The following is a 26,819-nucleotide window of genomic DNA, read 5'->3' on the forward strand; positions in this document are numbered from 1 at the left end:
TCCGGCCAACGCAGGCATGGCCGGACTGTGCGGGGGGCGTGCCGCAGCGGCTGCATGACGTCACATGCAGCTGCTGCGACCCGGGCAGCGACGAGTAACTCCCGGCCAGTCGCAGGAGCTGCGCTGGCCGGGAGTTACTCTTCAAGTACAAAAGCATCGCCGCTGTGCGATGCTTTTGTACTTGTGCGTGGAGGGGGGGGGCGGCCTGATATGTGGGGCGGACTAGCCCTGTGCTGGGCGTCCCCCCGCATGTCAGTGTAAGTGATCGTAGCTGTGTTAAATTTAGCACAGCTACGACCAGGTTGGAATGACCCCCAATGATTGGACAGCCTCTGGTTCCTTATATTTGTAAGAATTGAATACAATTAACATTCATTGCTGAAAATACCCCAATATCAAGTTATATAGGTGCCCTTAATACATTGCAATGTTTTTATCTTTATTGGGTAATTTTACAAAGAGTTTCAATAGCTGACAAATATACATGTATAGCAAATGTGAGTTAAGTTATGAAGTATGTGGGATTTCCTTTAGGCCTCTCGATCTCCAACATTCCAAGCTTTTTACTCACCAGTTGTCTTAGAAACAGGTCCCTTAAGGTGTACGCCGGAGACCAGCAGCCTAAATGCTTCATGTCCTTTCTCTGCCAAGCTACCCATAGGAGTCAGGCAAAAACCTACACACCCGCATCCCGTAGTATCTAAGATCAACACCGCTCTGTCTTTCAATGGCAAAACTGGTTCTTGCTCAGAAACACTTACACACGGGTAAATAGTGGTTTATAGCCTTTTTATTAAAAAAGTAAAGCGGCTGTAGTTGGTTATTCTAAGTACTGTTCATAGGGCCTAATACATAGAGGGATGCAGCGCAGATGCTGTACGCAGTGCAGCCATTTTTTTGCCACGTGCCGTGATAGTCTTGCGACCGCAGTCGGATGGTGGATTTATTTACAAAGTTACAGGCATGAAGCATTTATGGGAGGTAACGGGAGAGTGGTGACTCAAACGTGGGCACGTCAGGGGTGTTTTGTGGGCGTGTCACAGCTTGTGACTGCGATCCCGTGCACAGTAAGCATGTCTCTGGCATCTAACTTCCGATGGCCATGCTGTTTGACCACATATCTACATCCCGTTTGACCCTAGGGTTACTCATGAGATTGCATCTTCATACACAAGCAGGTGATCTGAGGTTCCTCCAGTGGGGGTTTTAATGCAAATCCCGACAGCAGCGTAATTTGTATATTTTTGCACAGCCGGTGTGTACTGAATTGCAACTGTGACGGCATATGCATACATATGCATACACCTCTGAACAAGGGGGGACAAAGGGGACACGTGCAGGGCCCCGAGGTTCAGGGGGGCCCCAAGGATCAGGGACACAAATAACGGGGCCACAGTGCCAATTTTGCTTTTTAAAGTGTATGCTCCAACTTCTCAATTTAAGTACAGTAGGAAAACAATTAACAGGCCCCCTAAACCCTCACCCCTCCTTTTATCCCATCACTTTGTCCAGTCACTGTGGTCTTTGCTGTATTGCCATCATTATGCATGCCGCTGCGCTGGCGCTTTTCTGTATGTCTCTGCCCAGGGGCGTTTTAAGAGAGGAGGAGGCCCGTGTTCAGCCTCCTCCGTTCGGGCCCCCTCCTCTCTAACCGGAGAGCTGTAGAGTCTGAGCACTAGAGGGCTCAGATCCTACTGCGCATGCGCAGATCTCCGGGAAAATGGCGCGGCGACCATTCTCCCTGAGATTTCTCTACTGCGCATGTGCAGAACTCCGTGAAAATGGCCGCTGAGCCATTTTCACGTAGTTCTAATAGCGCTGCGGATGCCGGCGCTGGACTTGGGAGGGGTGAGTATTTTAAAAATGGGTGCAGTGTGTGCGGTGGGGGCCCCCTCTGGACTCAGGAACCTGTGTGCACTGCACACACTGCACCCATTATAGAAACGCCAGTGTCCCTGCCACCGAAGAGCCAGTTAGCCCAGCAGGAAAACCACCTGCTGGGCTCACTGACAGTCTGAGTCAAAGGTTCCATTTTTTTTTTAAGATCCCCTCTGCCAAGTTAAGCAGGGTTGAGGGGGCCCCAGAGATATCAGTATACTGGGCCTCAAGATTTCTGTTGACCCTAACTCAGACCCCTAAACTAACCCTAATGCCTGCAGTAAATTCTATGTTTATATACAGTATATACTGTACAGTAGTGTATGCAAGAAAATATCTGCGAATGCAATAGTACCGTAAGTGTGGTATATACTTGCACTTCTTTGCATGGCGAAAATTTCTCCCCTAATTGAATTCAGCCCTATGAATAGAGGTTGTGTGATCCCTGTGCAGCAGTCATAGAAAGGGTTAATCTCTGCAGTTTGTCACTAAAATTACATTGTTGCATTTTTTGCAGCCTTTGAGCTGGGAGCTGTAACCCAACAGGCCAGATGCAATTATTAAGCGGGGTACACACTAGACCAGTGGTACTCAAACTGTGTGCCGTGGCTCCCTGGGGTGCCTCAGGACCCTTGCAGGGATGACTTAGATCGGTGACCCAGGACCAATACAAATTACTTATAGTCGGAAGCAAATCCTGTCCCTCACCATATAACTGACCCTAAGGATGACACATAGATAGACAGATAGATAGATAGATAGACTATTTTTATTAAAGCCATATTCTGCCAAGTTAAGGGGGGTTTAGGGAGCCCCAGAGATATCAGTGTACTGGGCCCCAAGATTTATGTTGCCGGCCCTGACCCTAACCCAGACCGATAAACTAACACTAATGCCTTAACCCTAAAGGGCAGACTGATGACGAGGTGATGACTTCAAAACGTTGAAGCAGGAATAAACTGTTTTGTCATTTGAGATGCCCACTCCTCTCTTATACCACCGCTGAGGGGAGGGCAGGGCCGAAACTAGAATTTTCGTCACCCGGGGCAAGGAAGTAATTTAGTCTCCCCCACCAAAAATAAAAAAAATAAAAAAATAACAATAATAATAATAATAAAAAAAAAAAAAAAACAGTGCCTACACTGCACCCCACACATATACATACACACCCACAGTGTCCCCATACATATACATACACTGTACCCCCCCACATACACTGTGCCCGTATACACTCACACTGTGTCCCCATACATATACATACACTATGCCCCATACATATACATACACCACTATGCCCCCATACACACCGACAGTGTCCCCATACATATACATACACTGTACCCCCCCACACACACTGTGCCCCCATACACTCACACTGTGTCCCATACATATACATACACTGTGTCCCCATACTCTCACACTGTGCCCCATACATATACATACACTGTGTCCCCATACACAGTGGCCCCATACATATACTTACACTGTGCCCCATACACAAACACTGTGTCCCCATACATATACATACACTGTGCCCCATACATATACATACACTGTGTCCCCATACTCACACAGTGACCCCATACATATACAGTACATACACTGTGCCCCCATACACGCACACTTGTCCCCACACATGTAAATACACTGTGCCACCCATATCCTGTACATAGCGGGACTCACCCTCCCTGCATGGTGGAGCTGGCTCTTCCTGGTCATGATCGCTTAGCACCTGTCACCACAGCCGGCCTTGCTCCTCTCTGCCGATGATCTGCTCATCCTCCGGCTCTTTCCAGTCTTTCTCTGCCTCATCTTCCCCCTGCTGCTCTTCTGCACTGGAGTGGGCTCTTTGAAGCTGATCCCGCCCGGTAAATAGATTAACCATCTACATAGCCACAGTGAGTGTGCTGCTGCTGCTCAGGACAGGCGTAGAACCCCCAAGCTCTCCTACTAGCGCAGCTGCCGGGGACAGGGGGAACACTCTAATCCCTCGCCCCGGAGATCTCCTAGTAACAGTGCAGCTGGCTGTGGCCGGGGACAGGGGGAACACTCTAATCCCTCGCCCCGGAGATCTCCTAGTAACAGTGCCGATGGCTGTGACCGGGGACAGGGGGAACACTCTAATCCCGTGCCCCGGAGCTCTCCTAGTAATGGTGCAGCTGCCTGTGATCCAGATAATGGCGGCACCTCTAATTCCGCGCCCCTCGAATCCAGCGCCCCGGTCACGTGCCCCCTTAGTTCCCCCTGGACAGGGTATCCGTTCAGATGGTCAACCATGTTATGGTCGACAGTCATTAGGTCGACCACTATTGGTCGACATGGACATGGTCGACACATGAAAATGGTCGACACATAAAAGGTCGACATGAGTTTTTTAACTTTTTTCCTTTTGGGGAACTTTTCCATACTTTACGATTCACGTGGACTACGATTGGAACGGTAATCTGTGCCGAGCGAAGCGGTACCGGAGCGAAGGCACCATGCCCGAAGCATGGCAAGCGAAGCGAGCCATGCGAGGGGACGCGGTGCACTAATTGGGGTTCCCAGTCACTTTACGCAAAAAACTACACCAAAAAAAGTTTAAAAAACCATGTCGACCTTTTCAGGTGTTGACCTTTCATGTGTCGACCATGTGTCCATGTCGACCATGTCAGTGTCGACCAATAGTTGTCGACCTAATGACTGTCGACCATAACATGGTCGACCATTCATACCGGAACCCTGGAGAGGTTGATGCACATTCTCCGTATAATGGGGGTAATTCAGACTGCATTGCTGCAGCGGCAGCGATCGCAGTCTGAACACATTTGTGGAGTGCACACGCGTATGACGTCACATGCAGCCGCTGCAACCCAGGACGTGGCGAGTAGCAGCCTGCTAGCGCGCAGGTGTTGCGCTGGCAGAGAGCTACTTGTCAGGTACAAAAGCATTGCCGCTGTGCAATGCTTTAGTACCTGTGCGGGAGGGGTGGGGGTGGGGGTGGGGAGTAGGGCCAGACATACAGGGTGGACTAGCCCTCTGCAGGGCGTCCCCCTGCATGGCTGTGAAACTGATCATATATGTGCTAAATTTAGTACATCTACGATCAGAACTGAATTGGACCCAATGTGCAGACAGATTTAGAATTGGAGGAGGGTGCACCTTAACAGTGTACAGCCGAGCAGGGCCGAAACAAGGATTTTCGTCACCCGGGGCAAGGCAGAAATTTGGCGCCCCCCTCCCAAAAACAAACAAACAAAAACAAACTCTGTCAGACTAAAATAATCATATTATCAAAAAATGCAAAAAAAGAGGATACTATTGGACAATATTCCCCTATGTGCCTCAAATACCCTATGCGTCACATGCCCCGCCAGCGTGTTCAACTACATGCTCCTTTGTGTGTTGTCACTGCACTACATTCCCATATTCCCTATTCACTGCACTACATCACTATACTACATCCCCTACATGCTGAACTACATCACTACACTACATGCCCATATGAACTGCACTACATACCCTATATGCTACACTACATCACATCCCCTTATATGCTACACCACATCAGTGCACTACATGCCCCTGTATACTGCAGTACATTACTATACAACATACCCTATAAGCTACACCAAATCCCCCCATCTGGGAGGCAAAGCGGAGGTTGATACTGCTAACTGGGAGCACAGTGCGCTTCTATAGCTTGTACAGTGCACCACACGCTAGTCACAGCACTGTATGGCAAAGAAGAGAGTTTAAGACAGTAGCCGGCATAGGAGAGACCCCAGGTACTGGAGCTCACCTGCACAGCGCCGGAGCCAGCTGCGGACAGACAGGTGGGTCAGAAACATTGCCCTGGGAGCTGTCTGCTGTCTCACAGGAGCAGCACAGCACTGCCGGTTTAAAAAAAAAAAACCCGCTCCTCTGTAACTCCTTGGCGCCCCCTCAAATCCTGCACCCGGGGGCGCATGCCCCCTTAGGGCCCCCCCCCCCCCCCTAGTTACGGCCCTGAGCCTAGCATATGTATGCTATATTATATTAAAAAGCTGAAAGAATATTCCCTACATGCAGACAAATTACATTAGCAAACTTTGTTTCACAACATGGTTTGTCCAGGAGCAAATCTGCATCATTTATCAGAGTTAATCTGCATATTTACAAAGGATCTGCCACTAGTGCATGAAAGGGGGGGATTTCTGAGTACCCAGAAACCCCCCCTGACAGGCCGATTTTATCTTAAATAGCTGCCTGCTGGCCCCGATCTAAGCCCTGGCCCTCGCGGAATAATGCCGCAACTAGTGGGTCTATAGTGATGAGGTGGGGCTAATATGACATGATTCCATCAGAATCGCATAATTTTTTGCTCCGCCCCTTCACAGACCCATGAATTGCGGGATCAAGAGAGGGCGTAATACTGCAGTGCGCCCGGCCCCCATTCACATCACTTCATGTGCTGCATCTGCTCTGCTGACAGCAAAGCCAAAATAAGATTTTACTTACCGATAAATCTATTTCTCATAGTCCGTAGTGGATGCTGGGGACTCCGTCAGGACCATGGGGATTAGCGGCTCCGCAGGAGACAGGGCACAAAAAGTAAGCTTTTAGGATCACATGGTGTGTACTGGCTCCTCCCCCTATGACCCTCCTCCAAGCCTCAGTTAGGTACTGTGCCCGGACGAGCGTACACAATAAGGAAGGATCTTGAATCCCGGGTAAGACTCATACCAGCCACACCAATCACACCGTACAACCTGTGATTTGAACCCAGTTAACAGTATGATAACAACGAAGGAGCCTCTGAAAAGATGGCCCACAACAATAATAACCCGATTTTTGTAACAATAATTATGTACAAGTAATGCAGACAATCCGCACTTGGGATGGGCGCCCAGCATCCACTACGGACTATGAGAAATAGATTTATCGGTAAGTAAAATCTTATTTTCTCTAACGTCCTAGTGGATGCTGGGGACTCCGTCAGGACCATGGGGATTATACCAAAGCTCCCAAACGGGCGGGAGAGTGCGGATGACTCTGCAGCACCGAATGAGAGAACTCCAGGTCCTCCTCAGCCAGGGTATCAAATTTGTAGAATTTAGCAAACGTGTTTGCCCCTGACCAAGTAGCTGCTCGGCAAAGTTGTAAAGCCGAGACCCCTCGGGCAGCCGCCCAAGATGAGCCCACCTTCCTTGTGGAATGGGCATTTACAGATTTTGGCTGTGGCAGGCCTGCCACAGAATGTGCAAGTTGAATTGTACTACAAATCCAACGAGCAATAGTCTGCTTAGAAGCAGGAGCACCCAGCTTTTTGGGTGCATATAATATAAACAGCAAGTCAGACTTTCTGACTCCAGCCGTCCTGGAATTATATATATATATATATATATATATATATATATATATATATATATTTTCAGGGCCCTGACAACGTCTAGCAACTTGGAGTCCTCCAAGTCCCTAGTAGCCGCAGGCACCACAATAGGTTGTTTCAGGTGAAACGCTGACACCACCTTAGGAAGAAACTGGGGACGAGTCCCAGTTCTGCCCCGTCCGAATGGAAAATCAAATATGGGCTTTTGTAAGACAAAGCCGCCAATTCTGACAATCGCCTGACCGAGGCCAGGGCCAACATCATGGTCACTTTCCATGTGAGATATTTCAAATCCACAGATTTGAGCGGTTCAAACCAATATGATTTGAGGAATCCCAACACTACTTTGAGATCCCACGGTGCCACTGGAGGCACAAAAGGGGCTGTATATGCAATACTCCCTTGACAAATGTCTGGACTTCAGGAACTGAAGCCAATTCTTTCTGGAAGAAATCTACAGGGCCGAAACTTGAACCTTAATGGACCCCAATTTGAGGCTCATAGACACTCCTGTTTTCAGGAAGTGTAGAAATCGACCTAGTTGAAATTTCTTCGTGGGGCCTTCCTGGCCTCACCCACGCAACATATTTTCACCACATGTGGTGATAACGTTGTGCGGTCACCTCCTTCCTGGCTTTGACCAGGGTAGGTATGACCTCTTCCGGAATGCCTTTTCCCTTAGAATCCGGCGTTCAACCGCCCTGCCGTCAAACGCAGCCGCGGTAAGTCTTGGAACAGACATGGTACTTGCTGAAGCAAGTCCCTTCTTAGCTCCTGAGGCCATTAGTCCTCTATGAGCATCTCTTGAAGTTCCGGGTACCAAGTCCCTCTTGGCCAATCCGGAGCCACGAGTATAGTTCTTACTCCTCTACGTCTTATAATTCTCAATACCTTGGTTATGAGAAGCAGAGGAGGGAACACATACACCGACTGTTACACCCACGGTGTTACCAGGACATCCACAGCTATCGCCTGAAGGTCCCGTGACCTGGCGCAATACCTGTCCCGTTTTTTGTTCGGGCGGGACGCCATCATGTCCACCTTTGGTCTTTCCCAACGGTTCACAATCATGCGGAAAACTTCCCTATGAAGTTCCCACTCTCCCGGGTGGAGGTCGTGCCTGCTGAGGAAGTCTGCTTCCCAGTCGTCCACTCCCGGAATGAACACTGCTGACAGTGCTATCACACGATTTTCCGCCTAGCGAAAAATCCTTGCAGTTTTGCCACTGCCCTCCTGCTTCTTGTGCCGCCCTTTCTGTTTACGTGGGCGACTGCCGTGATGTTATCCCACTGGATCAATACCGGCTGACCTTGAAGCAGAGGTCTTGCTAAGTTTAGAGCATTATAAATTTGCTCTTAGCTCCAGTATATTTATGTGGAGAGAATTCTCCAGACTTGATCACACTCCCTGGAAATTTTTTCCCTGTGTGTTCCCCAGCCTCTCAGGCTGGCCTCCGTGGTCACCAGCATCCAATCCTGAATGCCGAATCTACGGCCCTCTAGAAGATGAGCACTCTGTAATCACCACAGGAGAGACACCCTTGTCCTTGGATATAGGGTTATCCGCTGATGCATCTGAAGATGCGATCCGGACCATTTGTCCAGCAGATCCCACTGAAGAGTTCTTGCGTGAAATCTGCCGAATGGAATCGCTTCGTAATAAGCCACCATTTTTACCAGGACTCTTGTGCAATGAGGCACTGACACTTTTCCTGGTTTTAGGAGGATCCCGATTAGCTCGGATAACTCCCTGGCTTTCTCCTCTGGGAGAAACACCTTTTTCTGGACTGTGTCCAGAATCATCCCTAGGACCAGCAGACGTGTCGTCGGAACAACTGCGGTTTTGGAATATTTAGAATCCACCCGTGTTGTCGTAGAACTACTTGAGATAGTGCTACTCCGACCTCCAACTGTTCTCTGGACCTTGTTCTTATCAGGAGGTCGTCCATTTTCTTTGAAGACGAATCCTCATTTCGGTCATTACCTTGGTAAGGACCCGGGGTGCCTTGGACAATCCAACGGCATCGTCTGAAACTGATAGTGACAGTTCTGTACCACGAACCTGAGATACCCTTGGTGAGAAAGGCAAATTTTGGGACATGGAGGTAAGCATCCCTGATGTCCCGGGACACCATATAGTCCCCTTCTTCCCGGTTCGCTATCACTGCTCTGAGTGACTCCATCTGGATTTGAACCTTTGTAAGTGTTCAAATATTTCAGATTTAGAATAGGTCTCACCTAGCCTTCTGGCTTCAGTACCACTATATAGTGTGGAATAATACCCCTTTCCCTGTTGTAGGAGGGGTAATTTTATTATCACCTGCTGGGAATACAGCTTGTGAATTGTTTTCAATACTGCCTCCCTGTCGGAGGGAGACATTGGTACAGCAGACTACAGGAACCTGCGAGGGGGAAACGTCTCGACATTCCAATCTGTACCCCTTGGATACTACTTGTAGGATCCAGGGGTCCTGTACGGTCCTAGCGTCATGCTGAGAACTTGGTAGAAGCGGTGGAGGGCTTCTGTTCCTGGGAATGGGCTGCCTGCTGCAGTCTTCTTCCCTTTCCTCTATCCCTGGGCAGATATGACTCTTATAGGGACGAAAGGACTGAGGCTGAAAAGACGGTGTCTTTTTCTGCAGAGATGTGACTTAGGGTAAAAAACGGTGGATTTTCCAGCAGTTGCCGTGGCCACCAGGTCCCATGGACCGACCCCAAATAACTCCTCCCCTTTATACGGCAATACATCTTTGTGCCGTTTGGAATCTGCATCACCTGACCACTGTCGTGTCCATAAACATCTTCTTGCAGATATGGACATCGCATTTACTCTTGATGCCAGAGTGCAAATATCCCTCTGCGCATCTCGCATATATAGAAATGCATCCTTTAAATGCTCTATAGTCAATAAAATACTGTCCCTGTCAAGGGTATCAATATTTTTAGTCAGGGAATCCGACCAAGCCACCTCAGCTCTGCACATCCAGGCTGAGGCGATCGCTGGTCGCAGTATAACACCAGCATGTGTGTGTATACTTTTTAGGATATTTTCCAGCCTCCTATCAGCTGGCTCCTTAAGTACGGCCCTATCTGTAGATGGTACCGCCACTTGTTCTGATAAGCATGTGAGTGCCTTATCCACCCTAAGGGGTGTTTCCCAACGCGCCCTAACTTCTGGCGGGAAAGGGTATACCGCCAATAATTTTCTATCGGGGGAAACCCACGCATCATCACACACTTTTAATTTATCTGATTCAGGAAAAACTACAGGTAGTTTTTTCACATCCCACATAATACCCTTTTTTGTGGTACTTGTAGTATCAGAAATATGTAACACCTCCTTCATTGCCCTTAACGTGTGGCCCTAAAGGAAAATACGTTTGTTTCTTCACCGTCGACACTGAAATCAGTGTCCGTGTCTGGGTCTGTGTCGACCGACTGAGGTAAATGGGCGTTTTACAGCCCCTGACGGTGTTTGAGACGCCTGGACAGGTACTAATTTGATCGCCGGCCGTCTCATGTCGTCAACCGGCTTGCAGCGTGTTGACATTATCACGTAATTCCATAAATAAGCCATCCATTCCGGTGTCGACTCCCTAGAGAGTGACATCACCATTACAGGCAATTTGCTCCGCCTCCTCACCAACATTTTCCTCATACATGTCGACACACACGTACCGACATACAGCACACACATAGGGAATGCTCTGATAGAGGACAGGACCCACTAGCCCTTTGGGGAGACAGAGGGAGAGTTTGCCAGCACACACCAAAACGCTATAATTATACAGGGACAACCTTTATATAAGTGTTCCTCCCTTATAGCATTTAATATATATTCATATCACCAAATCAGTGCCCCCCCTCTCTGTTTTAACCCTGTTTCTGTAGTGCAGTGCAGGGGAGAGCATGGGAGCCTTCCCACCAGCATTTCTGTGAGGGAAAATGGCGCTGTGTGCTGAGGAGAATAGGCCCCGCCCCCTTTTCGGCGGGCTTCTTCTCCGGAGTTTGTGATATCTGGCAGGGGTTAAATACATCCATATAGCCTCAAGGGCTATATGTGATGTATTTTTCGCCATACAGGTATTATACATTGCTGCCCAGGGCGCCCCCCCCCCGCGCCCTGCACCCTCCGTGACCGCTGTGTGAAGTGTGCTGACAACAATGGCGCACAGCTGCAGTGCTGTGCGCTACCTGATGAAGACAGAAAGTCTTCTGCCGCCTGGTTCCGGACCTCTTCAATCTTCAGCATCTGCAAGGGGGGTCGGCGGCGCGGCTCCGGGACGAACCCCAGGGCGAGACCTGTGTTCCGACTCCCTCTGGAGCTAATGGTGTCCAGTAGCCTAAGAAGCCAATCCATCCTGCACGCAGGTGAGTTCACTTCTCTCCCCTAAGTCCCTCGTAGCAGTGAGCCTGTTGCCAGCAGGACTCACTGAAAATAAAGAACCTAAAAACTTTTTCTAAGCAACTCTTTAAGAGAGCCACCTAGATTGCACCCTGCTCGGACGGGCACAAAAACCTAACTGAGGCTTGGAGGAGGGTCATAGGGGGAGGAGCCAGTACACACCATGTGATCCTAAAAGCTTACTTTTTGTGCCCTGTCTCCTGCGGAGCCGCTAATCCCCATGGTCCTGACGGAGTCCCCAGCATCCACTAGGACGTTAGAGAAAGTAAGTTTACATAATTTTCCACACCTACAGGCTCATTGCCGGTGGTCCTGAGGAAAGGGCTGTGCCCCCGAAAACGTTTGATCTGACTTGAACCTAATACAGTTTTTGTACATGCTGACAGTCTCCTGAGTGCCGTTCTTAGTTGGAGTGGTATATGTATATATATATATATATATATATATATATATATAATGCAAAGTACAGTATGGCACTCCCAGTATGCGTATGCACAAATTGCTCCGGTGCCCTGCGTCAGTCAGAGCTGAGAAGTATAAATGCAGGAAAATGCTGGCACTCTCAGAGACTTGTAAAAACGACACAGATGCTGTAGTTAAGGTCAACGTTTCAGGGCCATGCCCTTTTATCAAGACTAACTAAACATACATAATAAACATAAATTTATACATTACCGGTGACACCTCGTGTGCAGACGACCGCCGCTCTCCGGGAGACCCGCTGACGTCATGGGCGCGCGCTGGCGCCGGCGACCCGGCGTCTCCAGGGGGCGTGGCAGAAAAATGTGTGACCCATCACCATGGGAACTGGTGTAAGAGCGCTGGAGAGGGACATAAAGGACAAACATGCATAAGTAGAATGCACAGGGAAGCAATATTGCTGTGCAGCCAATAACACAGGATTGTAACAATGTAATTGAAACAATGTTAACAACGGTGAAACAACAGCATAATAAGCAATGAATAAGTTGGCCCTGTATGATATGAATATGAACATAGATGTATCTGCAAATAAAGATGCATGTCAAGGAGTGACAAGAATAATCATTAAAGTAAGCCATGCAGTGAGAACTCTAAGCAGAGGTGACTGAAATTACTTATTTATAAAAAGCATGTATACGAAAGCATGTCGTTCAAGCCAAACGGTTTGACTGTTTGGAGGGTATGGATCCAACGGGCTTCCCTCTGTAATAGGAGGCGGCCACGGTTACCCCCTCTGGCATTATCTGGGATTCCGTCAATCATCTTATATCGAATAGAGGCAAGGTTATGTTGACAATCTTTAAAGTGACGGGCAACGGGTTGGTCAGACCCACGTCCCTCCAAGGCGGCCCGTATGCTTGAGCGATGTAACGCAATGCGCTCCTTGAACTGTCGTATCGTCTTGCCAATGTAAAGCAGCCCACAGGGGCATTTGATGTAGTATATGACGTACCGACTGGAACAGGTAAAAGATTGAGTAATGTTAAATTTTTTGCCAGATCTAGGGTGGTAGAAAGAGTCGCCAGTTTCCAGGCTGCTGCACGTAGTGCAGCCTAAGCACTTGTAGTTGCCTGCCTTACGCGAAAGGAAGTGCATGGGCACTGTAGGTTTCATCTTTGAGATGTCGTTGTGGACCACAATGTCCTTAATGTTTTTACCTCTGCGAAATGAGGGTAAAATCCTGGACTTACTCAGTCTCGGCAGCTGTTTATCATGTGAGATGATGGGCCATAGACGTTTTGCCGTTTTCATGGCTGTATTGCTAGAAGCAGAGAAGTCTTGTGGCCAAGGAATTCGGTCCTGTGGCTGCCTTTTGGTGGTGGTCTGTAAAAGAGTCATGCGGTCCTGCAACAGTGCTCGTTCCTTTGCTTTCTTCAAGTAATGCCATTGGTATCCCCTATTAAGGAATTTGCGCGACATCTGGTCAATGTGAAAAATGGCATCATGGCGGTCACTACAAATGCGTAGGATTCTGATGAATTGAGAGTACGGCAGGCCCCACTTTAAGGCTGGCGGGTGATGGCTAGCTGCATGCAAGGAGGTATTTCTATCCGTTGGTTTCACAAATAAAGAAGTATGCAGCCTATGAGCCTCATCCTGTCTGATTGATACATCCAGGTAGTTGATTTGCTCAAAGCTGGTGGTGAAAGTGAATTTGATGGATGAGTCCATGGAATTAATATCCTGCATGGCCTTAATGAAGTTGTCCTCCGAATCAGCCCATAATATAAAAATATCATCGATGTAGCGGAAATAGGCCTTAATTTTGTGTGCTACAGCCGGATTTGACAGAAACAGATCTTGTTCCACCTCACACATGAATAAGTTGGCTAGGCTCGGAGCCACACAAGACCCCATTGCGCATCCAGACATTTGTACGTAGATGCGACCATCGAACATAAAGTAATTGCGGGTCAGGGTCAGTTCAAGCAATTGAATGAAAAAGTTGATATCAGGGCCAGTGTAATTGATGTTACACGAGATGGCCCTCTTGATGGCCTGGAGGCCGCGTTGGTGCGGAATGTTGGTATAAAGACTGACCACGTCAACCGTGCACATCAAGAGTCTCTCTGGAAGTGGAGTGAGTGTGGCCAACTTAGACAGAAAGGCTGTGGTATCCTTAAGGCAGGTGGTCTGACCTTGTACCACAGGCTGAAGGAAATGGTCCAAATACTTGGACACCATATAGTACAGGGAGTCACGGCAGCAGTTATCGGACGCCCAGGAGGGCTGACAGGATTCTTATGGAGCTTGGGTATAGTGTAAAGCACCGGGGTAACAGGCCAGTCCTGTCTCAGTGCTTCTTTCACTTTATTGTCAATAAGGTGCTCCGTGCTTGCTTGCTGGAGAATGTCATCCAGCTCCCTTTTATATGCCTTCGTGGGGTCATTTGGTAATGATCGATGGTCGCATCTACGTACAAATGTCTGGATGCGCAATGGGGTCTTGTGTGGCTCCGAGCCTAGCCAACTTATTCATGTGTGAGGTGGAACAAGATCTGTTTCTGTCAAATCCGGCTGTAGCACACAAAATTAAGGCCTATTTCCGCTACATCGATGATATTTTTATATTATGGGCTGATTCGGAGGACAACTTCATTAAGGCCATGCAGGATATTAATTCCATGGACTCATCCATCAAATTCACTTTCACCACCAGCTTTGAGCAAATCAACTACCTGGATGTATCAATCAGACAGGATGAGGCTCATAGGCTGCATACTTCTTTATTTGTGAAACCAACGGATAGAAATACCTCCTTGCATGCAGCTAGCCATCACCCGCCAGCCTTAAAGTGGGGCCTGCCGTACTCTCAATTCATCAGAATCCTACGCATTTGTAGTGACCGCCATGATGCCATTTTTCACATTGACCAGATGTCGCGCAAATTCCTTAATAGGGGATACCAATGGCATTACTTGAAGAAAGCAAAGGAACGAGCACTGTTGCAGGACCGCATGACTCTTTTACAGACCACCACCAAAAGGCAGCCACAGGACCGAATTCCTTGGCCACAAGACTTCTCTGCTTCTAGCAATACAGCCATGAAAACGGCAAAACGTCTATGGCCCATCATCTCACATGATAAACAGCTGCCAAGACTGAGTAAGTCCAGGATTTTACCCTCATTTCGCAGAGGTAAAAACATTAAGGACATTGTGGTCCACAACGACATCTCAAAGATGAAACCTACAGTGCCCATGCACTTCCTTTCGCGTAAGGCAGGCAACTACAAGTGCTTAGGCTGCACTACGTGCAGCAGCCTGGAAACTGGCGACTCTTTCTACCACCCTAGATCTGGCAAAAAATTTAACATTACTCAATCTTTTACCTGTTCCAGTCGGTACGTCATATACTACATCAAATGCCCCTGTGGGCTGCTTTACATTGGCAAGACGATACGACAGTTCAAGGAGCGCATTGCGTTACATCGCTCCAGCATACGGGCCGCCTTGGAGGGACGTGGGTCTGACCAACCCGTTGCCCGTCACTTTAAAGATTGTCAACATAACCTTGCCTCTATTCGATATAAGATGATTGACGGAATCCCAGATAATGCCAGAGGGGGTAACCGTGGCCGCCTCCTATTACAGAGGGAAGCCCGTTGGATCCATACCCTCCTAACAGTCAAACCGTTTGGCTTGAACGACATGCTTTCGTATACATGCTTTTTATAAATAAGTAATTTCAGTCACCTCTGCTTAGAGTTCTCACTGCATGGCTTACTTTAATGATTATTCTTGTCACTCCTTGACATGCATCTTTATTTGCAGATACATCTATGTTCATATTCATATCATACAGGGCCAACTTATTCATTGCTTATTATGCTGTTGTTTCACCGTTGTTAACATTGTTTCAATTACATTGTTACAATCCTGTGTTATTGGCTGCACAGCAATATTGCTTCCCTGTGCATTCTACTTATGCATTTTTGTCCTTTATGTCCCTCTCCAGCGCTCTTACACCAGTTCCCATGGTGATGGGTCACACATTTTTCTGCCACGCCCCCTGGAGACGCCGGGTCGCCGGCGCCAGCGCGCGCCCATGACGTCAGCGGGTCTCCCGGAGAGCGGCGGTCGTCTGCACACGAGGTGTCACCGGTAATGTATAAATGTATGTTTATTATGTATGTTTAGTTAGTCTTGATAAAAGGGCATGGCCCTGAAACGTTGACCTTAACTACAGCATCTGTGTCGTTTTTACAAGTCTCTGAGAGTGCCAGCATTTTCCTGCATTTATATATATATATATATATATATATATATATATATATATATGTGTGTATATATATATATATATATATATACAGAGGTGTAGCTAGGTGCCATGGTGCCCGGAGCAAGGGTATGTTTCGGCACCCCCTCCCCTGTACTGAATTGGGGGCCTGGCCAACGTGTGGGGGCATGTTATATTTGAAAATAAAAAATATTTACAAATTCTAAATTGGTGACAGGGCCAGTTCTAGACCTTGTGAACTCAGGGCGAAAGTCACCCCCCCCCCCCCAGGTTTAAAACAGGGTTGAGGCTTCAAGTCGAAGGGGTGTGACCGCAGAATAGTACCAGTTCACATTACACTGCACAGTAGTTTCCGTTAATCACGTTACACCACACAGTAGAATTGCTTATACACGTTACACCACAGAAGAGCCGTTTATACATGTTATGTTGCAGCTTCTAATGCAGAGATAGGTGCTGCAGCAGCAGGGGCATAGAGAGGTGCTGCAGCATCAATGTAGAGAGAGGTTCTGTAGCAGCTGGGGCAGAGAGAGGTGTTACAGCAGCTGGGGCAGAGAGAGGTGTTGCAGCAGCCGAGGCAGAGAGAAATCTTCAGCAGCCGAGGCAGAAAGTGGTGCTGCAGCAGTGAGGGCAGAGAGTGGTGTAGCAGGACAGTGAGACATATAAAGAGGGTGGGCAGAGTTCTGGCATGTGCTGGATGTTACTGTCTCTTGCTGTCACCACTGGCCTGCCCTGTTCACACCTAGGTGGTCATTCCGAGTTGTTCGCTCGTTGCCGTTTTCCGCAACGGAGCGATTAGGTAGAAAATGCGCATGCGCATGGTACGCAGCGCGCATGCGCTTAGTTATTTAACACAAAACTTAGTAGATTTACACAAGCTCGAGCAACGTTTTTTCAACGCTCGAGTGATCGTAGTGTGATTGACAGGAAGTGGGTGTTTCTGGGAGGCAACATGGCGTTTATAGGGAGTGTGCTAAAAATTGCATGCGTGCCAGGTAAAAACGCAGGAGTGGCTGGGGAAACGGGGGAGTGGCTGGCCGAACGCAGGGCGTGTTTGTGATGTCAAAGCAGGAACTAAACGGACCGAGCTGATTGCAATCTAGGAGTAGGTTTGGAGCTACTCAGAAACTGAAAGAATTATTTAGTAGCAGTTCTGCTAATCTTTCGTTCGCTATTCTGCTAAGCTAAGATACACTCCCAGAGGGCGGCAGCCTAGCGTTTGCACTGCTGCTAAAAGCAGCTAGCGAGCGAACAACTCGGAATGAGGGCCCTAGTCTCTGAGTCTGACTAAGTGTGTGCCCCATCTGCGCCCTCTAACTTTTTTGGTGTCCAGACCTCGCACTCCACTGGAGCCACCCTTTCTACTAGTGATGAGCGGGTTCGGTTTCTCGGAAACCGAACCCCCCCGAACTTCACGCTTTTTACACGGGTCCGAGGCAGACTCGGATCTTCCCGCCTTGCTCGGCTAACCCGAGCACGCCCGAACGTCATCATCCCGCTGTCGGATTCTCGCGAGGCTCGTATTCTATCGCGAGACTCGGATTCTATATAAGGAGCCGCGCGTCGCCGCCATTTTCACACGTGCATTGAGATTGATAGGGAGAGGACGTGGCTGGCGTCCTCTCCGTTTAGATAGAGAGTGAGACACTTGATTTACTGGAGCATTAGGAGTACTCCGAGAGTGCAGAGTTTTGCTGATAGTTATACTAGTGACCACCAGTTTTATTTATTATTTAATATAATCCGTTCTCTGCCTGAAAAAAACGATACACAGTCACATACCATATCTGTGCTCAGCCTCAGTGTGCTGCATGATAATATCATCTATGTATATCTGACTGTGCTGAGTAGTGCTCACTGCTCACACAGCTTAATTGTGGGGGAGACTGGGGAGCAGTTATAGCAGGAGTACATATTTAACAGTGCACACTTTTGCTGCCAGAGTGCCAGTGTGACTGACCACCAGTATATTGTCTGCCTGAAAAAGTTAAACACTCGTGTGGTGTTTTTTTTTTTTATTCTATAAACACATTCTGCTGACAGTGTCCAGCAGGTCCGTCATTCATTATATTTCTATCTTCTTCATACTAGTAGTTTAGGAGTCTGCAGTGCTGACAGTGTCCAGCAGGTCCGTCATTATACAATATATACCTGTCCTGCAGTAGTGATATATATTTATTTTTTATATCATTATCATCCAGTCTATACTAGCAGACGCAGTACGGTAGTCCACGGCTGTAGCTACCTCTGTGTCGGCAGTCGCTCGTCCATAATTGTATACCTACCTGTGGTGGGTTTTTTTTTCTATCTTCTTCATACTAGTAGTTTAGGAGTCTGCAGTGCTGACAGTGTCCAGCAGGTCCGTCATTATACAATATATACCTGTCCTGCAGTAGTGATATATATATATTTTTTATATCATTATCATCCAGTCTATACTAGCAGACGCAGTACGGTAGTCCACGGCTGTAGCTACCTCTGTGTCGGCAGTCGCTCGTCCATAATTGTATACCTACCTGTGGTGGTTTTTCTTTTTTCTATCTTCTTCATACTAGTAGTTTAGGAGTCTGCAGTGCTGACAGTGTCCAGCAGGTCCGTCATTATACAATATATACCTGTCCTGCAGTAGTGATATATATATATTTTTTATATCATTATCATCCAGTCTATACTAGCAGACGCAGTACGGTAGTCCACGGCTGTAGCTACCTCTGTGTCGGCAGTCGCTCGTCCATAATTGTATACCTACCTGTGGTGGTTTTTTTTCTTTCTATCTTCTTCATACTAGTAGTTTAGGAGTCTGCAGTGCTGACAGTGTCCAGCAGGTCCGTCATTATACAATATATACCTGTCCTGCAGTAGTGATATATATATATTTTTTATATCATTATCATCCAGTCTATACTAGCAGACGCAGTACGGTAGTCCACGGCTGTAGCTACCTCTGTGTCGGCAGTCGCTCGTCCATAATTGTATACCTACCTGTGGTGGTTTTTTTTTTCTATCTTCTTCATACTAGTAGTTTAGGAGTCTGCAGTGCTGACAGTGTCCAGCAGGTCCGTCATTATACAATATATACCTGTCCTGCAGTAGTGATATATATATATTTTTTATATCATTATCATCCAGTCTATACTAGCAGACGCAGTACGGTAGTCCACGGCTGTAGCTACCTCTGTGTCGGCACTGGCAGTCGCTCGTCCATAATTGTATACCTACCTGTGGTGGTTTTTTTTTTTTCTATCTTCTTCATACTAGTAGTTTAGGAGTCTGCAGTGCTGACAGTGTCCAGCAGGTCCGTCATTATATAATATATACCTGTCCTGCAGTAGTGATATATATATATTTTTTATATCATTATCATCCAGTCTATACTAGCAGACGCAGTACGGTAGTCCACGGCTGTAGCTACCTCTGTGTCGGCAGTCGCTCGTCCATAATTGTATACCTACCTGTGGTGGGTTTTTTTTTTCTATCTTCTTCATACTAGTAGTTTAGGAGTCTGCAGTGCTGACAGTGTCCAGCAGGTCCGTCATTATACAATATATACCTGTCCTGCAGTAGTGATATATATATATTTTTTATATCATTATCATCCAGTCTATACTAGCAGACGCAGTACGGTAGTCCACGGCTGTAGCTACCTCTGTGTCGGCACTGGCAGTCGCTCGTCCATAATTGTATACCTACCTGTGGTGGTTTTTTTTTTTTCTATCTTCTTCATACTAGTAGTTTAGGAGTCTGCAGTGCTGACAGTGTCCAGCAGGTCCGTCATTATATAATATATACCTGTCCTGCAGTAGTGATATATATATATTTTTTATATCATTATCATCCAGTCTATACTAGCAGATGCAGTACGGTAGTCCACGGCTGTAGCTACCTCTGTGTCGGCACTGGCAGTCGCTCGTCCATAATTGTATACCTACCTGTGGTGGTTTTTTTTTTTTTCTATCTTCTTCATACTAGTAGTTTAGGAGTCTGCAGTGCAGACAGTGTCCAGCAGGTCCGTCATTATACAATATATACCTGTCCTGCAGTAGTGATATATATATATATTTTATATCATTATCATCCAGTCTATACTAGCAGACGCAGTACGGTAGTCCACGGCTGTAGCTACCTCTGTGTCGGCAGTCGCTCGTCATCCATAAGTATACTAGTATCCATCCATCTCCATTGTTTACCTGAGGTGCCTTTTAGTTGTGCCTATTAAAATATGGAGAACAAAAATGTTGAGGTTCCAAAAATAGGGAAAGATCAAGATCCACTTCCACCTCGTGCTGAAGCTGCTGCCACTAGTCATGGCCAAGACGATGAAATGCCATCAACGTCGTCTGCCAAGGCCGATGCCCAATGTCATAGTACAGAGCATGTAAAATCCAAAACACCAAATATCAGTAAAAAAAGGACTCAAAAATCTAAAATAAAATCGTCGGAGGAGAAGCGTAAACTTGCCAATATGCCATTTACCACACGGAGTGGCAAGGAACGGCTGAGGCCCTGGCCTATGTTCATGGCTAGTGGTTCAGCTTCACATGAGGATGGAAGCACTCAGCCTCTCGCTAGAAAAATGAAAAGACTTAAGCTGGCAAAAGCACAGCAAAGAACTGTGCGTTCTTCGAAAACACAAATCCACAAGGAGAGTCCAATTGTGTCGGTTGCGATGCCTGACCTTCCCAACACTGGACGTGAAGAGCATGCGCCTTCCACCATTTGCACGCCCCCTGCAAGTGCTGGAAGGAGCACCCGCAGTCCAGTTCCTGATAGTCAGATTGAAGATGTCAGTGTTGAAGTACACCAGGATGAGGAGGATATGGGTGTTGCTGGCGCTGGGGAAGAAATTGACCAGGAGGATTCTGATGGTGAGGTGGTTTGTTTAAGTCAGGCACCCGGGGAGACACCTGTTGTCCGTGGGAGGAATATGGCCATTGACATGCCTGGTGAAAATACCAAAAAAATCAGCTCTTCAGTGTGGAAGTATTTCAACAGAAATGCGGACAACATTTGTCAAGCCGTGTGTTGCCTTTGTCAAGCTGTAATAAGTAGGGGTAAGGACGTTAACCACCTCGGAACATCCTCCCTTATACGTCACCTGCAGCGCATTCATCATAAGTCAGTGACAAGTTCAAAAACTTTGGGCGACAGCGGAAGCAGTCTACTGACCAGTAAATCCCTTCCTCTTGTAACCAAGCTCACGCAAACCACCCCACCAACTCCCTCAGTGTCAATTTCCTCCTTCCCCAGGAATGCCAATAGTCCTGCAGGCCATGTCACTGGCAATTCTGACGAGTCCTCTCCTGCCTGGGATTCTTCCGATGCATTCTTGCGTGTAACGCCTACTGCTGCTGGCGCTGCTGTTGTTGCTGCTGGGAGTCGATGGTCATCCCAGAGGGGAAGTCGTAAGACCACTTTTACTACTTCCACCAAGCAATTGACTGTCCAACAGTCCTTTGCGAGGAAGATGAAATATCACAGCAGTCATCCTGCTGCAAAGCGGATAACTGAGGCCTTGGCATCCTGGGCGGTGAGAAACGTGGTTCCGGTATCCATCATTACTGCAGAGCCAACTAGAGACTTGTTGGAGGTACTGTGTCCCCGGTACCAAATACCATCTAGGTTCCATTTCTCTAGGCAGGCGATACCGAAAATGTACACAGACCTCAGAAAAAGACTCACCAGTGTCCTAAAAAATGCAGTTGTACCCAATGTCCACTTAACCACGGACATGTGGACAAGTGGAGCAGGGCAGACTCTGGACTCCCGCCGCAAGAACAGCAGCTGCGGCACCAGTAGCAGCATCTCGCAAACGCCAACTCATTCCTAGGCAGGCTACGCTTTGTATCACCGCTTTCCAGAATACGCACACAGCTGAAAACCTCTTACGGCAACTGAGGAAGATCATCGCAGAATGGCTTACCCCAATTGGACTCTCCTGTGGATTTGTGGCATCGGACAACGCCAGTAATATTGTGTGTGCATTAAATCTGGGCAAATTCCAGCACGTCCCATGTTTTGCACATACCTTGAATTTGGTGGTGCAGAATTATTTAAAAAACGAGAGGGGCGTGCAAGAGATGCTGTCGGTGGCCAGAAGAATTGCGGCACACTTTCGGCGTACAGGCACCACGTACAGAAGACTGGAGCACCACGAAAAACGCCTGAACCTGCCCTGCCATCATCTGAAGCAAGAAGTGGTAACGAGGTGGAATTCAACCCTCTATATGCTTTAGAGGTTGGAGGAGCAGCAAAAGGCCATTCAAGCCTATACAACTGAGCACGATATAGGAGGTGGAATGCACCTGTCTCAAGCGCAGTGGAGAATGATTTCAACGTTGTGCAAGGTTCTGCAACCTTTTGAACTTGCCACACGTGAAGTCAGTTCAGACACTGCCAGCCTGAATCAGGTCATTCCCCTCATCAGGCTTTTGCAGAAGAAGCTGGAGACATTGAAGGAGGAGCTAACACAGAGCGATTCCGCTAGGCATGTGGGACTTGTGGATGGAGCCCTTAATTCGCTTAACAAGGATTCACGGGTGGTCAATCTGTTGAAATCAGAGCACTACATTTTGGCCACCGTGCTCGATCCTAGATTTAAAACCTACCTTGGATCTCTCTTTCCGGCAGACACAAGTCTGCTGGGGTTCAAAGAACTGCTGGTGAGAAAATTGTCAAGTCAAGCGGAACGCGACCTGTCAACATCTCCTCCTTCACATTCTCCCGCAACTGGGGGTGCGAGGAAAAGGCTCAGAATTCCGAGCCCACCCGCTGGCGGTGATGCAGGGCAGTCTGGAGCGACTGCTAATGCTGACATCTGGTCCGGACTGAAGGACCTGACAACGATTACGGACATGTCGTATACTGTCACTGCATATGATTCTCTCCCCATTGAAAGAATGGTGGAGGATTATATGAGTGACCGCATCCAAGTAGGCACGTCAGACAGTCCGTACTTATACTGGCAGGAAAAAGAGGCAATTTGGAGGCCCTTGCACAAACTGGCTTTATTCTACCTAAGTTGCCCTCCCACAAGTGTGTACTCCGAAAGAGTGTTTAGTGCCGCCGCTCACCTTGTCAGCAATCGGCGTACGAGGTTACATCCAGAAAATGTGGAGAAGATGATGTTCATTAAAATGAATTATAATCAATTCCTCCGTGGAGACATTCACCAGCAGCAATTGCCTCCACAAAGTACACAGGGAGCTGAGATGGTGGATTCCAGTGGGGACGAATTGATAATCTGTGAGGAGGGGGATGTACACGGTGATATATCGGAGGATGATGATGAGGTGGACATCTTGCCTCTGTAGAGCCAGTTTGTGCAAGGAGAGATTAATTGCTTCTTTTTTGGTGGGGGTCCAAACCAACCCGTCATTTCAGTCACAGTCGTGTGGCAGACCCTGTCACTGAAATGATGGGTTGGTTAAAGTGTGCATGTCCTGTTTATACAACATAAGGGTGGGTGGGAGGGCCCAAGGACAATTCCATCTTGCACCTCTTTTTTCTTTCATTTTTCTTTGCGTCATGTGCTGTTTGGGGAGTAGTTTTTGGAAGGGCCATCCTGCGTGACACTGCAGTGCCACTCCTAGATGGGCCAGGTGTTTGTGTCGGCCACTTGGGTCGCTTATCTTAGTCACACAGCTACCTCATTGTGCCTCTTTTTTTCTTTGCGTCATGTGCTGTTTGGGGGGTGTTTTTTGGAAGGGCCATCCTGCGTGACACTGCAGTGCCACTCCTAGATGGGCCAGGTGTTTGTGTCGGCCACTAGGGTCGCTTAGCTTACTCACACAGCTACCTCATTGCGCCTCTTTTTTTTCTTCTTTGCGTCATGTGCTGTTTGGGGGGTGTCTTTTGGAAGGGCCATCCTGCGTGACACTGCAGTGCCACTCCTAGATGGGCCAGGTGTTTGTGTCGGCCACTTGGGTCGCTGAGCTTAGTCATCCAGCGACCTCGGTGCAAATTTTAGGACTAAAAATAATATTGTGAGGTGTGAGGTGTTCAGAATAGACTGAAAATGAGTGGAAATTATGGTTATTGAGGTTAATAATACTTTGGGATCAAAATGACCCCCAAATTCTATGATTTAAGCTGTTTTTTAGGGTTTTTTGAAAAAAACACCCGAATCCAAAACACACCCGAATCCGACAAAAAAAATTTGGTGAGGTTTTGCCAAAACGCGTTCGAACCCAAAACACGGCCGCGGAACCGAACCCAAAACCAAAACACAAAACCCGAAAAATTTCCGGTGCTCATCACTACTTTCTACAGCCCTGGATGTATATGTAGATGTGTATAGATATAGCTATATACATATAAAATCCAAAAATCGTCACTCAGTGGACCATACAGCCTCCATTAACAAAACACATAACACGACTGCTAAGCAACGGTTTCGAGCTTCAGTCATTATCTGCGTGGTGACGGGTGATTAAAGGCTGGAACATTGCTAACCTGGCATGTGATGTGTTTTGTTGATGGAGGCTGTATGTAGTGCAGATTTTCGGATTCTATATCATTGATTCTGGCACTGTGGCAGATGTATTACACTAAAGGAGTGCCAGCTATTTGTATATATATATATATATGGGTTGGATTTGTGTGACCGCCGGTCACCATACTGACGCCAGGATCCTGGCTGTTAGGTGGCTGGCGGGGGGGGTCAAGCGCAATGAAGACCTTTGTGGGCTCACTGAACTCACCACAGGTTCTATGCATCCGTGTATACCTGTCCACAGCATATTGCAACCACATACCCGTTATGCATTCCAAACCATGCCCGTCAGCGTGGCCACTCCGTTCCGGCAGACGCATCCGTTCTCCGAGACACAGAGTACCCGCGTCGCTTCAATACATATGTTACCTAGCAGCGCGGGACACTTCCGGTCTGTTACTAGGCAACGCACGACACTTCCGGCCTGTGGACCGCAAGCGGCGCCCGGGCGGAAGTGAGGTAGCGCCACCCTAAGTAAGTTAATAATGGGTATCTCAATAGCCATTACAGGTATGTGGTTGCAATATGCTGTGGACAGGTATACATGGATGTTCACTGAGCTTTATGTTTATACATGTGTGGACATTGTTTTGTTTGGAAATTCTGACATATGTTAATTGCTCACTGATGATGTCATCTATGGGCGTCTTTGGCGCCAGTTTTGATTGTATGGAGGTGTATATAGAGCCAGTCAGGCGTGACCAGCTTTACTGCTGGATGCCTGGGATTAAGTGCTACTTTTGACTGCTTGCAGGGCCGTTTCTAGACAATTTGGCTCCCAGTGCGAGATTTCAAAATGCGCTTCCCCCATTGCTATAAAAAAAAATTGCGTGCCCCCCCCATATAGCTCTAAAAAGAAAAAGCATGCGCGCTCCCGACAAGGGTGTGTGGCCTGATTAAAATGGGTGTGGTCTCATTAAAGTGGGCGTGGCCTCGTCTGATATCATCGCGCCCACCACAGGGGAAAAAAAATCAAAATAAAAAAAGTCCCCATTTTACACATTACAGCAGGCAAGTGTCCCCATTTTACACAGCGCGGCAGGCAGGTGTCCCCATTTTACACAGCATGGCAGGCAGGTATCCCCATTTTACACAGTACGGCAGGCAGATATCTCCATTTTACACAGTGCGTCAGGCAGGTATCCCCATTTTACACAGTACGGCAGGCAGATATCCCCATTTTACACAGTACGCAGGCAGGTGCCCCCATTTTACACAGTGTGGCAGGCAGGTGTCCCCATTTTACACAGTGCGGCAGGCAGGTATCCCCATTTTACACAGTGCGTCAGGCAGGTATCCCCATTTTACACAGTGCGGCAGGCAGGTATCCCCATTTTACACAGTGCGGCAGGCAGGTATCCCCATTTTACACAGTGCGGAGGGCAGGTATCCCCATTTTACACAGTACGGTAGGCAGATATCCCCATTTTACACAGTACGCAGGCAAGTGCCCCCATTTTACAAAGTGTGGCAGGCAGGTATCCCCATTTTACACAGTACGGCAGGCAGATATCCCCATTTTACACAGCGCGGCAGGCACGTGCCCCCATTTTACACAGCACGGCAGGCAGGTGTCCCCATTTTACAAAGTGCGGCAGGCAGATATCCCCATTTTACACAGTGCGGCAGGCAGATATCCCCATTTTACACAGTACGCAGGCAGGTGCCCCCATTTTTCAAAGTGCGGCAGGCAGGTATCCCCATTTTACACAGTACGCAGGCAGGTGCCCCCATTTTACACAGTGCGGCAGGCAGATATCCCCATTTTACACAGTACGCAGGCAGGTGCCCCCATTTTTCAAAGTGCGGCAGGCAGGTATCCCCATTTTACACAGCGCGGCAGGCACGTGCCCCCATTTTACACAGTACGGCAGGCAGATATCTCTATTTTACACAGTGCGGCAGGCAGGTATCCCCATTTTACACAGTACGGCAGGCAGATATCCCCATTTTACACAGTACGCAGGCAGGTGCC

General features: G+C 47.9%; 1 protein-coding gene across 2 annotated transcripts in view; it reads right to left on the reverse strand.

The window, feature by feature from the left end:
- COP1 (COP1 E3 ubiquitin ligase) overlaps positions 1-12,398 on the reverse strand; it is a 581,242-nt gene extending 568,844 nt beyond the window's left edge. For both annotated transcript variants that reach the window (XM_063939703.1, XM_063939702.1), the window contains exon 1: positions 12,308-12,398. In XM_063939703.1, coding sequence (XP_063795773.1) covers positions 12,308-12,363 — 56 coding nt within the window. In that variant the 5' untranslated portion in view covers positions 12,364-12,398. The remainder of the gene's footprint in view (positions 1-12,307) is intronic.
- Between the last annotated feature and the right edge of the window lie 14,421 nt (positions 12,399-26,819).

This window comes from Pseudophryne corroboree, chromosome 9 (assembly GCF_028390025.1).
Source record: "Pseudophryne corroboree isolate aPseCor3 chromosome 9, aPseCor3.hap2, whole genome shotgun sequence".
Classification (NCBI taxonomy): Eukaryota; Metazoa; Chordata; class Amphibia; order Anura; family Myobatrachidae; genus Pseudophryne; species Pseudophryne corroboree.